We start from the raw sequence: 13,774 nt of genomic DNA, 5'->3' as shown, positions 1-13,774 counted from the left end.
AATGATTTAAAATGATGATACTCGTTGTACCAGTTTCCCCTCAAAGCTGGAATATTAGTTTTTAGTAGAAAGGAGGAAGTATAACTGTTACAGGAACTATTTCTAAACCGAAGAAAAGTTGAAGAAGAAATATTACAAACCTTTAATTAGGATTTAGAAATAGAATCAGGTTTTGAAGGGAAAGATTTGTTTTTAATTATTTCTGTGAACTTCTTGAAATTCGTAATCTGAATTGCTAGTCTAGAAGAACATATCTGTGTCTAATTCTCATGCTTGAAAAGCTCCTTTTAAGGAGCTAAAATTGTATTATATGTTCAGGGTATGTTGGTCTTAAAAAGGCAAGCCAGCTGCAGAAAGGTAAATGCTGATCTCTTAATCTGACTGTATTGGCTCTGTTCAGAAACCAGAAATGGACAAACAGGCCTCCAACCCTGGTACAAAGAAGCGCCCATCGTCACACATACCATGTTATAAATGGCCATCTTCTCCTGCAAGTGGGTGGCGCCCACCCTCTCCCATCAGTGTTAAGTAAGTAGCTTAATTGCAACTGTTCCTGATAGGTGTTTTACCAGGATAAATGTCACATCAGTGTTTCATAAAGGAAATAATGGTAGTATGCATTGTAAATAGGAAAAAATCTTCAAAAATGGACTGACTTCTGTTAGAAAATATCTCCTAGTACCAAGACATTATATTTTATGAAATGGCACATTATAAACTAATGTGTTTACTTTATTTGTACACATATCTACCACAAAACCGTATCCAACTTCCCCCACTAATGGTTACTTTTTCTCAGCAGGCAAATGCAGAAGAATCGCCCCCCGTCCCCATCACCTGTCAGGTCAAAACAGTCACAACCTTCCCTTTGTTACAAAGTAATTCCTGTTCAGCGTAACCTACTTGCGCAAAATGTGTTAGGTACTCTTGGAAAGAGAAGAGAAGCAGTTCCTAAAACCACTAGCAGCTCTGAAGCTGTGAGCGAAAAGCAGACGGTCTGTGAAGGTAAGTTCCTTCACTGAGAAGTTTATTTTGGCAACACGGGAAGTCTTAAGGTAGTTAGAAATGGTCACCTTTGTTTTATTCCCCAATTCTGAGAACTTTAGGGTGTAAGCTTTCTTTTGATGAAGAGAATTTAGCCAGTCATTGGCACACTGCTTACTTTTCCTTGCCAGAGCTTCTTCCCTCCCACCCCCTTGTTGCGGAAAATCCATTTTTGGAACTAATGTTAAAAGTACTGATTAGATGAGTGCATTGCTGTAGGTGATCCCTAGGGGTCCCTTCCAGCTTTGATAGTGGATGGTTCTGTGAATGGCCCTAAGGTATTGTCCATCTTTGGGGAGAGCACATCTGGCCGTATGTGGCTGAGCGGATTTCCATCAGGAGCTGAAGGTCCGTTTCCACACATACACCATAACGTGTCTGAGCAGTATGTGGGTTCCTAAAAGTCCCATATTGGCATTTTGCATGTGACATGTTCTTAATGTCCATAGACATTATTTTATTTTATTTTACTTTGTTTTTTTGCCATTATTTAATTTTAAGTACACTAGTAAATTTTGCTTTTTGAAGGAATTCCACAGTGATTTCTTTATGACAGGAATGATAATTTTATTGCAAATTATTCATTCCTGATGTATTAAGATCCTCATTTTCATATGTTATTTACTTATTTATTTTTAAAGTGATTTATTTTGAGAGAGTGAGAGCACTTGGGAGGGGCAGAAAGAGAAGGAGAGAGAGAGAGAATCCCCATGTGGGGATTCGAGAGAAGCCCCGATGTGGGGCTTGAACTCATGAACCACGAGATCTTGACCTGAGCTGAAGTCAAGAGTCAGATGCTTAACTGACTGATCCATCCAGGCACACCCCAATATGTGATTTATTTAAAATAGTCATCACATGGGGCACCTGGGTGGCTCAGTTGGTTGAGCATCCAGATTCAGCTCAGGTCATGATCTCACAGTTTGTGGGTTCGAGCCCCGCGTCGGGCTCTGTGCTGACAGCTCGGAGCCTGCTTCTGATTCTGTGTCTCCCCCTGTCTCTGCTCCTCCCCCGCTCATGCTCTGTCTCTCTCTTAAAAAAAATTAAAAAAAATAGTCATCACATGGACTGAAACATTACAGCATGCCCCCATGTGGTCACCTTATTTTACTGATAGTCTTGGTTTCTTTGGTTATGTAGTTAGCCACTTTATGACCAATCAAATATAATAATTCACTATTACCAACATTCATTTAAACAGTAGTTATTTAGTGACAATTATGCACAAATTTCAAAATGCATGCTGGGTATGTTCTTGTCTAGTCAAGTATTTGTATACTTCATATAGACTGGGCATAAGTTTGTCTTCCTCTGTGTTCAGTGCGTCTTAATCTTTTTTCCCATAGGGTCATTTTAGTTAGGTCACTCTCAAAACAGCTAAACCAAAGTGGGAGTACATTATTTTGGAGCAAGGGGATGTTAAAAAGAAACAGACTGCTACTTCTGTTATTGGGAACGGGATTGAGGTTTTGAACAAAATCTGTTCTTTTGGTCACTTACTTACAGATTGCATGTTATTGATAAAATCTGGACCATGTATATATTGAGTTTTTAATATTGTTGGTTGTCTCGCACCTCTTTATTGGGCTTAGAGGTATGAAGTTCCCTAAGCTAACTGTTTTGCATGTTGTGTTGATTTCAACTAGAGCCTAGTAGTAAAAGCACACCAGGGACTATGAATGCTGAGGAGGCAACAAAAATTTTGGCAGAGAAACGGCGCCTTGCTCGTGAACAAAGAGAAAAAGAAGAAAGACTACAAAAGGAAACAGAGGAAAGGTAGGTACCCTCAGGTTAAATGTATTATAAATGATATGAAAAATCAACGAGTAACTGACTTTTTCTTTTTTTTTTTTTTTTTAAATTTTTTTTTTCAACTTTTATTTATTTTTGGGACAGAGAGAGACAGAGCATGAACGGGGGAGGGGCAGAGAGAGAGGGAGACACAGAATCGGAAACAGGCTCCAGGCTCTGAGCCATCAGCCCAGAGCCTGACGCGGGGCTCGAACCCACGGACCGCGAGATCGTGACCTGGCTGAAGTCGGACGCTTAACCGACTGTGCCACCCAGGCGCCCCTGACTTTTTCTTTACTGTGAATCAGAAGTGACTCCTTGCCTTCAGAACAAATGCGGGAAGCCTGTCTAGCAGAGAGGATGCTGGTGTGTAGGTAGATGGTATAGTTGTCCTTAGTATCTGTGCATCATGTGTCATTAAGTTGTACTGTAAAGATGCTTGAGACCAGAACTTGTGTCGGGGTCCCATATCTCGGCAAGAACACCTGGGTGATCATGCCAGACTGTTTCGGTTGGCATTCATTGGAGTCCACCCCTTTGTTTCAAAACTCTTTTGTAACTTTAGAATTTGTAAGCCTGGAAAGTATACTTCCTCATGTTTTGCTAGAGGTGCTTTCCAGTGACCTTTGTGACGCCTGAATCTCCTCAGTCATTGCTGGAAGGCTTTCCTGTGAGCAGCAAACCTCATGTACAGTTGTGTTCATTCTGATTCCATCTCAAGGTTTCTTTACCCTCAGTCTTAGAGCGCAAGAGGGGGATGGGCAGAGGGAGGGAGGGAGAGAGAGAGGGAGAGAGGGAGAGAGGGAGAGAATCTTAAGCAGGCTCCATACTCAGCGTGGAGCCTGATGTGGGGCTCGATCCTGTGACCCTGGGATCATGACCTGAGCCAAAAGCAAGAGTCAGATGCTCAACCAACTGAGCCACCCAGTCACCCCAACCCTCACTCTTGAAGCTCACTTGATTTAGGGCTCTGGGATATAAACCTACCTACTGCCTGCGAAGAATAACTACAGTCCTGAGTTGTTTTTTAAGTGGTAAGTATTTGAAATGCAGTCACATGCTTTCAGTGTACTTTAAATGAGTTTGGAAGAAAGGAGAAGGGGATGTTGTGAATAGCAAAAACTGTTAACTGGAAGGCCATCATTCATCACTTCATGTAAACAGCTAATTTAACGTTTTAAAACCCCTGCGTACCCGTCATTGTGGATGGGGCTTTCCCCTGGGCACCACCAGACCCTCCTTTAAATTACATATGTGTAAATAAGGCCTTTTGGAGGGTCCCATGTGTCTAAAATAGTTAAGGAATGTTTTTCTTTCTCTCATTTTAGAATGCAGAATGGCCCATTATTTGATAGAAATCTTTCTACTCCCAAGAGCTGGTTTCCCACATTTAAAAAGGGTGAAATTGGGCAAATTTTGTACAGTAACAACACAGAAAATGTAGCGAATCTGGTGTAAAAATGTAAGTTGTGTTCCTATACACAAGCAGTTCCACTATAAAAGTGCACGTCCAGGGTCACCTGGCTGACTCGGTGGAGCATGTGACTCTTAATTTCAGGGTCATTTCAAGCCCCGCGTTGGGTACAGAGGTGACTGAAAAGCATGTACTGCTGCAACCTCTGTGTGGTAGAGACCGAGACAAATACTAAGAATTGTTTAAATATTGTGTCATTAGGAAGGTGAAGGAAATGGCAGAGAAAGGAGTTGACACCCAAGGAGAAGAGTTCTCAAAACTCGAAGATGGACAAAGACGCGATGAAATGAAGAAAGGATGTACAGATCCGGAAGACCAGAAAGTGCTGCTACAGGTTTGCTGTATCCACTCTATTGGCGGGTGACCAGGTTCTAAAATTCAGTGGAAGCCCGAGGCAGCCTTTGTCCAAGAAAAGGGAGGACCAGATGCAGGCTTCTCTGGCTGCATTTTTCCAGCACAGTCTAGCCATTGCTTGGTGCTGCTGCAGGTCATTCTCAGCCACCCTTGGCACAATCCTAGAAGATTCTCCAAGTGCAACTGAAGCAGAAAGCAGCAAATTATAGATTAGTAGTGTTTTATTTTGTCTACATAAACAACATTGCAGCTTGGCTTCAGAAAATCAAATTGCTCACAGATTAAATGTCCTAAGTGAGTTTTTCTGACCCTGCATTCTGTGGCAACACTCACAGCCGCACTCCAGACACACTTCCAGCACAGATGATAAAAAGTACGAATACCTCTAAAAGTTCAAAGCCCTCCATGGGGCGCCTGTGTGGCTCAGTGGGTTAAATGTCCAACTCTTGATTTCAGCTCAGGTCCTGATCTCACGGTTCATGGGTTTGAGCCTCGTGTCGGTCTCTACACTGACAGTGAGGAGCCTGCTTGGGATTTTCTCACTCCCTGGCTCTCTGCCCCTCCCCCACTCAAGTGCATGCTCTCTCTCAAAATAAACTTTAACAAAATTTAGAAAAGAATAAAGTCCTCCAATTCTCCAATGTCTCACCCATGCAAATTCAAATCACTAGGTAAATAAATCCACAAACTGAGCTCAGACTGTACTCAGTTTGAATTATTAACATAGTCCACTTTATATTCCATTTTTAGCCTATCCCTTAGTAAAATCAGGTATATGTTACATAAATGATTGTGTGCGTTCGCATTCCTCAAGAACTACCTTTAAGGATCCTTTCGGTGCTTTTGAAAGGTGTAAGACTTTTCAGCTCCTGTTGCTGTGTTCATGGATAGCTACATAATCACATACTTTCAAACTATAGTGGCCTGGTAACCACTAATGATAACCCTGGGTCCTGGAGGGGACTGACATGGCTTCTAAATCCTCAAGATAATAGCCTAGTTTTGTGCATTTTAGCTAATGCTTTGAAAATTGGTAATTCATGAATGTTGTGCATATAGGTACTGTCAGTCAAAAGGTTACATTCTTTTATGCCAGATAACATTTTACTATTTAACTTTTTCAACTGATGTTCTTGGTTATCACTTATATATTGAGATCAAAATGGTATTTTTATACAAATTTTCTAGAAGGGGGACACCAAAATAAAAGCTGATGAGGAGGCTGACAAACGCAAGAAGGAGCACGAGAGAATTATGTTACAGAATTTGCAGGAGAGATTAGAAAGAAAAAAGGTACTCTTTCTGTTCTGGGAGTTTGGTTCTTTTTGGAAAAATGTTGGGCACATGATATCAAAACGTGTTCTTCAAAAATCACAAATAAGTGGTACGCTAGCCTCTGGTGGTTTTCCCACTAGAACTCTCTAATCCAAGGATCTCACCCTTCCTGCATAGAAGGGTCTTCTCTTACCATACCTCTCCATCATGGACCACTGGTGACCATTACAGTGACACCTCCATATTCACTGACCTCTGGAAACGGAGTTCGTTTGAATAGAATCACTCCAGTCATTGGGAGGGGTGGATGGAAGTTAGTGTCTTCTAAACTAGGCTGGAAATTGCAGCAGCTTGAGCAAAGGAAACAGAAGGGTGCAGGCTTCTCTGAAAGGCCAACACACAGGCTGTTTGTAAGGTAGGGCCTCCCTTTGTGCAACTTAATTGGCTCGTCTGGGAGCAGAGAAGGCCCCGGCCCAGGCTGCAAGGCCTCTGTTGAGAGACGGAGGTCGCCCTGAGGAGGCCAGAGAGCTACAGTTCTCCTCACCTTCAGGGAAGGAAGTGTGCACCAGGGAGAAATTTCCCTCCTGGGTGTGCGCCCTTTCCAGCAAGAAAGTTCTGATAGTGTCGCATCAGTGGGGGTGCAGTCTTTTCATTAATATCTGCTTCACTCGTGGTCTATTCAGACTAAAGTACATTAAAAAGTCCTCACTGGTTTGCAGCAATACATGCTTAGTTTAAGTAATGGGTGTCTAAGTCTGTGAACTTCGGAGTGAGAAGTCATTGGATCTGTGTGTTAGGATAGCTAGTACCCACTCAAGACATTTTCTGGACCGACTGAAACTGGGATTGGAAGGATTCTGGTGGCCGCCGCAGGGTCTCTTGTCTGCTAAGTCTGTGGCTTGGGAGCAGTCAACTGACACTGTCCACTTATGGGAAACAGAAGTAATCAACTTCTTCAGGACCACTGTTTTGTTTTTAATCTGTTTTCGTGTTTGAATTTTTATTTTCCTTTAGAGAATTGAGGAAATTATGAAGCGGACAAGAAAGACATATTCAAATACCTCACAGGTAGTCTATGCGTTCCTGCCAGCGGTGCCTAAGAATTCCTGTTGCTTCACCTTCTTGCCGACTTTTTCATTCTTGCCAGTCTGGTGGTAATTAAAGTATCACACTCGCATGTCTCTGATTAAATATTAAAGAGGTTGAGCATGTTCTCCTATCTTTAGCTGTCATGTTTTTTCTTGTGTGAGATGCTTATTCAGGTCTCTGCCCAAAACTGTTGGGTTGATTTGTCTTTTTCTCACTTGTAGTTCTTAAAATGTGGATGCCACTACTTTCTTGCTTATATGGACTCCATATATCTTCTCCCAGTTTATTTGTGGTGTGTCTTAATGCTGCCTTCTATTGGATAGAAGTTCTTAATTTGCACACTATTGAATCTATTAATATGTTTTGATGATTAATGGAGTCGAGTGCCTTTTCATCTGCTTTTTGGCCATTTGAAGATCTGCTTTGGTGAAGCGCCTTATCAAGTCCCTTGCCCATGTTTCTGTTTGGCGGCTGGCCTCTTTCTTACTGATGTGTAGGAGTTTTTACCTGCTCGAGTTATGAGCCCTGTCAATGTGTAGGTATTGCTGTAGTTCGCCTCGTACTCTCAGAATGCCTTTTGCTGAAGAAGTTCATTTTAGTGAGCTCAGATTCAGTGGTTTTTTTTTTTCATTTATGGTAATTTTTTTCATTTATGGTATGCTTTTTGGGGGTCTATCTCTATACCCCAGCATCCTGTCTTTTGATGCATCTAAGACCCCTTTCCTCCAGAGTCTGTGCCCTTTACCCTTTGTGCAACAAGATTGATATTTTGGTTGTTTACAGTTCCCCAGCATGGTCATCCATATCCTGAAAATTCAGAATAGAAATGTCATTTCTGGAAAGTGCAGGGAGTCACCATCTGAAAGATCATTTAGCCCACTGGCTCAAGCAGCAGCCAAGAACTTTTTTTAGCTATTTATCAATCGTCCCTTCCTTGGCTTAGTTAGGGCTCGGAGCACACAGAGAGGCCACATGCCAGCCCAAAGCATTGTTCCTTGGCTCCCACTCTTGAGTGTCTTTCCCTAACTGAAAGACACAACTAGGGCCACAACTAGGGCCACTCTTTGGGGCCAAAGAGTTTAGATTTTTTATCTCTTAATTAAAATTAGGCAGCAGTCCGGCATGAAATCTGTTTTCTTTGAAATAACCAAGTCAGGATAATGGAGGATTAGATGTAACCATGACTTCTTTTCTCATCGTAGGCTGCAGAAACATTCGGTGACAACACATATGAGGAGGACGAAGCAGATGATGAGGACGAGTCAGAAAGCGACGATGACTCCTTCGATGACCTACATCCATCAGGTTTGCTTGCCTTTTGAGTTCTGTTCATCACCATTTAAGAGTTAACTGCCTGGGTTCATCCAGGGGCTCCTCTGCTTCTGAGCTGTGTGGCTTTGGGCAACTTACTGAACCTCTCTGTACTCAGTCTTCCTACCTGAAAAAGGGGAAGTGAATGTTCTCTTCCTAGTGTAGCACGAGACTGCAATGGGATAATCCATGTAGTGCTAAGAGCACCTGACACGTAGGAAACTCTCAATAAAGGCTGCTACAGCAGCGACTGTTCTTGTTTTGCAGGTTGTGCCATTACAGTGTAGGTGGTAGCTCATAACTGAATGTGAGGGTTACGAGCATGTCACAGCTCAGGGCCTCACATGGCATCCATGACTGATGACAGGTGGAATGCCACTTTGCACCTCACTGAGAAAAATAGGATTCCTGTCGTGATCTGAGTGTTCTCTGAAATGTATGGCTGATTCCCTTCTGAGTAGGAACCACTTTATGGCAGCAGTACTAGGAACTTGAGAGAACACTGTTGTCCACGTTTTACCCCACAAGTGGATGTGAACAGGCAAGTCAGGCGTTCTGGGTACCAGGGATACAGACAGGAGGAGGTGTGGCCCCAGGAGAGCCTGTGGGGAGATAGACGTAGGAGCAGACGGTGACCCTGCCACAAGCTGGCCAGCCCGAATACCGTGAGCAGTAGGAGCAGGGCCAGGTGTAGGGTCAGCTCAGGGCGCTGAGGAAAGCTGAAGGTAGAGGGAGCCTTGGCATCAAGACTAAAAGAACAGGCGGGGTTGGCGAGGTGGGCAGTCAGGAGGAGGGGTAAGAAGCATGCTGCCTGCTGCCCTCTGCCCTCTGGCCTGTCTTGCCCGGCAGAGGAAAGAGAGCAAGTTCCTTAGAGGTGGCCCCTTTGTTGTTTGAGGCCAGAGTGGGCCTGTGTGCCGGGTGGCGGCTTACACCCCAGAATACTGCTGCATGGCTCTTCCTCCTGCCTTTATGTGGCCGGCCGTACTCCGGCCCGGCAGGATCATGGCCTTTGCCTCTTGTTGTCTGCATTGTTGAAACTCCAGTTTTAATTTTCTTCCTTTCTTTTTCCAAGCCTTTATAAATGGCATGGATTCATCCACAAAATTCAAAACACATTTTAAAAACATGAAGAAGAACACTCCCAAGCTGGTGTTTTTAGACGCCACTTCTGGCCAAGTCCATAGAGAGACAAAAACATTTTTTAATGGCGACATGAAAACCTTCAGACAAAAAAGTGCGAAAAACCCTTTGACTCAGGCGAAGGGTACCAGGTGAGTCCAGTGAGCCTATCAGAATACACTCGGTGGGAGTCCTACATGAGATTAGTGACTGAGGTCTTAGTTTGTACCAAGCACGGTGTCAAGCACTTCCAGAAACAAAGTAATCCCCACAGCAGCCTTTCTAGGCAAGGGTTATCATCTTCACTTTTACAGACGAGGAAACTGAGGCACGGAGAGATTACAGGTCTTAGTTGCCCAACATCCCACCGTTAAAGGGCAGAGCCCACATTCAAACTAGATACATCTGACTCTAAGCTGTGCTTTTGTGCACACTGGTTAGCATTTTCTCATAAAATCAGGGAAGGGGGGGGCACTGAGTGACTGCTGCATACCAGGCATCTTTTGCTGCTTATTTTAATTCTCATTGTGACTCTGAGTTCAGTATTGATGTCATTTTACATATGGGGAAACTGAGGGTCAGAAGTTTGGTTGGAAGAGTGGGAACAGATTCTTGGAAGGGAAGGCTCCCTGGGGATTCCCTAAAGAGACACTTAACCTTCAGGGCCCGTGGGAACACGATGGGCCGAGAGGCGCAGTGTTGGGCCAGCACGAGCGCTGGAGCTAGGAGAGCCACGTTCGTCCTCACTGCGCTGCATGGTTGTGTCTCAGGTCAGAGTGAAGTAGGGATGGGGCTTCTGCATCCCTGCACACGCAGCTGCTCTTAGCCCTGCTTAGTGTTTGCTGAACCCTAGGACTTTGCAGGACACAATTTGGAAACCAGTGTGGTCTGTGATCTCCAGGGTCCCTTCCAGCCTTCCTATTCTAGGATTCTGCAGGTTAAGTTACTTCCAAGGCATTTCTTAGAAGTTAATTAAAGGATAAAGCTGCTTTCAGGACACAGCCTTGGTTCTGGGACAGTCAGGATTCTAACCCAAACCTCTCTTTCCAGACCGTCCAGCAAAAGAATGAGCAGCCGAGCAACAAAAACCAGAAAGGCAAGTGAAACCAGCAACACCGTGGGACCTAACAAAAGTGTACATCCAGAGGCACAGGAGTGGATCTGTGACAAGATTGTTGACATCAGAGATGACGCAGAGTCACTCATGTCCAGTATCCCTCCTGATAGCCGAAAATACCACCTGAAAGGTTCCATCACATTCCATCAAAGTCCCCAGATGCCTTTAGATGACGAGAAAAACAAATGTGTACCTCCTCTATTGGGTAAGGCCTCATCCTGTCTTCACACTGTTTGAAAGGCAGTTGGCCGTGAACCCTCCTGCTTTGGCTTTTCCAGGGCTTTCTTGGCACCTTGTAACTTCGGAGGTGAGACGGGAGACCGTGGTGGATCCAAACACTAGGTTGATCTCAAAGAGCTTCCATTAAGTTGGTTTTGAGAGATGGGGCGCCTGGGTGCCTCAGTCGGTTAAGCATCGGACTTCGGCTTAGGTCATGATCTCACGGTTTGTGGGTTCGAGCCCCGTGTCAGGTTCTGCACTGATAGTGTAGAGCCTGCTTGGGATCCTCTCTCCCACTCTCTTTCTCTCTGCCCCTACCCCACTTGCACTTTTTCTCTCTCTCAAAATAAATAAATACACTTAAAAACTTAAAACGTTGGTTTTGAGAGGGTAGATAACTTGATTTTAGTTTTTATGCCCCGAATTTCCTATCAGACATATAAAATAGGTTCTTTTCAGCCCCCAGTCCACAAGCTGCTTTACAGCATACAGGTAACCATTTAGGGCAGAGGTTAGTGAGGCCTTTGGAATTAGTCTCTCTCTCACCCTGAATTTCCAAAACCAAAAGGCCTTTGCTTTTCTTTCCTCAAGAAGCTGTCTTTGAAATTGAGAGGCAGCTTGGGCCTATTTGGGAGTTGGAGTCATGGGGAGTATTTAGTACAAGGGCACCAGTGTGTCAGCAACTTGGATTGGGGAGGGGGTTGCCAAGGGTCCCGGGGCCCACCCCGAAGGGAGGCTGAGGCCCAGTGGCTGTGCAACCAGCATCTTCTCTACTAATCTTTCTTTTCTTTTTCCCTCTGGTCAGACATGTAAACCTCGTGCAGCCCAGAGGAAGATTCATCCTCCGCTCTGGATTTCAATTGCTAGGCCCATCTCCCCACATTTCTCTGCCTCTGACTTGAACCTGGCCAAGAAAATGACCATCCAAGAAGGAGAAAAACATCAGTCACCTTAACATGTGTCTCCAAAGATGCGCATACCACCTTGATTCTTGCCCACAGCAAGGGTTTTGAGTAAAGACCTGTTTTTGTTTGTCTGTAGAAACCTCCGCTGTCTTGTTCTTGTTTTCCAGCCGGTATGTGTGAGTGTATACACCAAGGGTGCCTTTTTATCAAGTGGTAACTCTTGAGTTTCTAAACCAAGGAGTAATTTTCTCTCTTAAAATAATGCTTATTGTGTTTAACAGTTACATTACTTTAACAATTCAAAGCTGACATTTGATCTCATAGACGACTTGATGGGGGGTGCGAGGAACTCAGGATTGCTCACAAGAGCTTTGCTAGATTGTTTATAATGAACGGGAGGTTGCAAAATATAGTTATAAGTTCCATGTTACCGTTATGTATGTTTTTAGCTCTGCCATCACCGGAGTGCACAGGCCCCGGCACTCCCAAATGCCCCCCAAATGCAGGGGTCCTAGAAAGTGTCGTCTTGGGACAGTTTAGCACCTTTCGTGCTTATCATCAGTCTTACCTTTTGAAGTGCACGGGGGGGGGGGGTTATTTCCAAAAACGTGCACTGTTTTTATTGTGCCTGCAGCACTATGTGGCTGTTGTGTGGTGGGGCACGTGTCATCCCCCCAGTGGATTTTGGCGCGCCATCTTTTTCTCCTCGTGCTCTCCAGTCCTGCCTTCGGTCTGCGCTCAGCCTTGGCACGTGGAGCCGGACTTGCTCGGCCTTCTCTAACCACTGGCTGCAAGTGAGTACAAGAGCAGGGCCATTCTTTCTTTGGTCGCCGTGATAGATAGGCGCGCATGCGCGTGCACACACACGTACACATTTGCACACGTTTGCATGCATGTGCGCACACACACGCACACTGGGATAGCTTCCTGAGATCCATCAAATTCTGCTTAAACCAGCAACTAAAACTTGAATGCACAATAGTTGTCCTGCTGATGAGTTTTGTAGTGAATCACAAAGTTTCAAGCAGGCCCATGTTCCTTTCTAGCCACCGGTCTTGGATTAGTTAAAGGAAAGAATTATTCTTTCCGATTCCTTAGTTCTTTGCCATTCAGTGTACTGTACCAGTGTTACAGATAGAGCCTGGTGCCTTAGATTTGAAAACTATTTTTATACACTAGCTCTTTCATGAAGAAGGCAGAGACAATCATCCTAACAAATGAGTTTCTGGTATTTTTCTGCACAAATGTCACATGTTGGAACACTCCGTTATTCTTCTGTTCATATGTGTGCTCTGTGAAATAAACTTTGCAAATAAAGCAAGTCTTCTTTTCACTATAATAACAAAAAAATATTGTTGCGTGGTGTAAAGGTGACCCCAATTGTTAACCAAGCTTTGAACACGGGCAAGAGGCAGTTCAATAAAAGGTAAGCAAATCCTCTGATGTTCCCTTTCAGCCACTTGGTGACTTGGTAGAGCTCCACTCCTGGGACATTAGATGTGAATTTTCAAATTCTGCACCTATTTCCAGGGCTCATTACTCTGGCCAGTGGTGGCTCTTTCTTCTACTTGAGGCCAGTAGTTATCAGCCATCTGTTTACTGTGGTGAAATTCACAACATGTCCCAGTCTGGTGGCATTTAGTGCATGCACGGTGTTGTGCAACCACCACCTGTACCTGGTTCTAGAACGTTTATCTCCTCCTCAGAAAACCTGTACCCTTTAAACATTCACTCCCCACCTCTCTCCCCCAGCCCCTTCAGGGGCATCGCTTTTGGTGCCTGCCATGGCGGGGAACACTTGACATCTTTGAGTGAGTGCACGCGCGGGCAGTGATTGTGCTTCTCTACACATCTGTTTGTGACCTTGCTGTTCCTGTAACAGCTAAAACGGATGTTCGGATCTGCCTGTAAGTGTTTAGTTTTCAATCTTGAAACGCGTTCTGGTCTGTTAGGTTTTTTGATCGGGCGAGGTCCTTGTTTACAGTCTGTGGGGTCTGGCGCTTAGGAGATGGTGGCAGCCACCCCCACTTCCCGTTCCGTGTTGTTGGGCTCCGCATCGGAGCTGTTGAAGCAGGA

General features: G+C 44.4%; 1 protein-coding gene across 8 annotated transcripts in view; it reads left to right on the top strand.

Annotated features, from left to right (window-relative positions):
* MAP7D3 (MAP7 domain containing 3) overlaps positions 1-13,015 on the top strand; it is a 58,029-nt gene extending 45,014 nt beyond the window's left edge. For 3 of the 8 annotated variants that reach the window (XM_043570470.1, XM_043570467.1, XM_043570465.1), the window contains 10 exons: positions 401-528; positions 800-1,005; positions 2,691-2,820; positions 4,511-4,643; positions 5,852-5,956; positions 6,953-7,006; positions 8,230-8,332; positions 9,411-9,609; positions 10,508-10,779; positions 11,599-13,015. In XM_043570470.1, the coding sequence (XP_043426405.1) occupies positions 401-528; positions 800-1,005; positions 2,691-2,820; positions 4,511-4,643; positions 5,852-5,956; positions 6,953-7,006; positions 8,230-8,332; positions 9,411-9,609; positions 10,508-10,779; positions 11,599-11,606 (1,338 nt within the window). In that variant the 3' untranslated portion in view covers positions 11,607-13,015. Of the gene's footprint in view, positions 1-400; positions 529-799; positions 1,006-2,690; positions 2,821-4,510; positions 4,644-5,851; positions 5,957-6,952; positions 7,007-8,229; positions 8,333-9,410; positions 9,610-10,507; positions 10,780-11,598 lie in introns of those variants that run through there. The other 5 variants (XM_043570469.1, XM_043570468.1, XM_043570472.1 and 2 more) reach the window with 4 other exon arrangements.
* The last annotated feature ends 759 nt before the right edge of the window (positions 13,016-13,774 follow it).

This window comes from Prionailurus bengalensis, chromosome X (assembly GCF_016509475.1).
Source record: "Prionailurus bengalensis isolate Pbe53 chromosome X, Fcat_Pben_1.1_paternal_pri, whole genome shotgun sequence".
NCBI lineage: Eukaryota > Metazoa > Chordata > Mammalia > Carnivora > Felidae > Prionailurus > Prionailurus bengalensis.
This window is presented reverse-complemented; position numbering and strand designations above follow the sequence as displayed.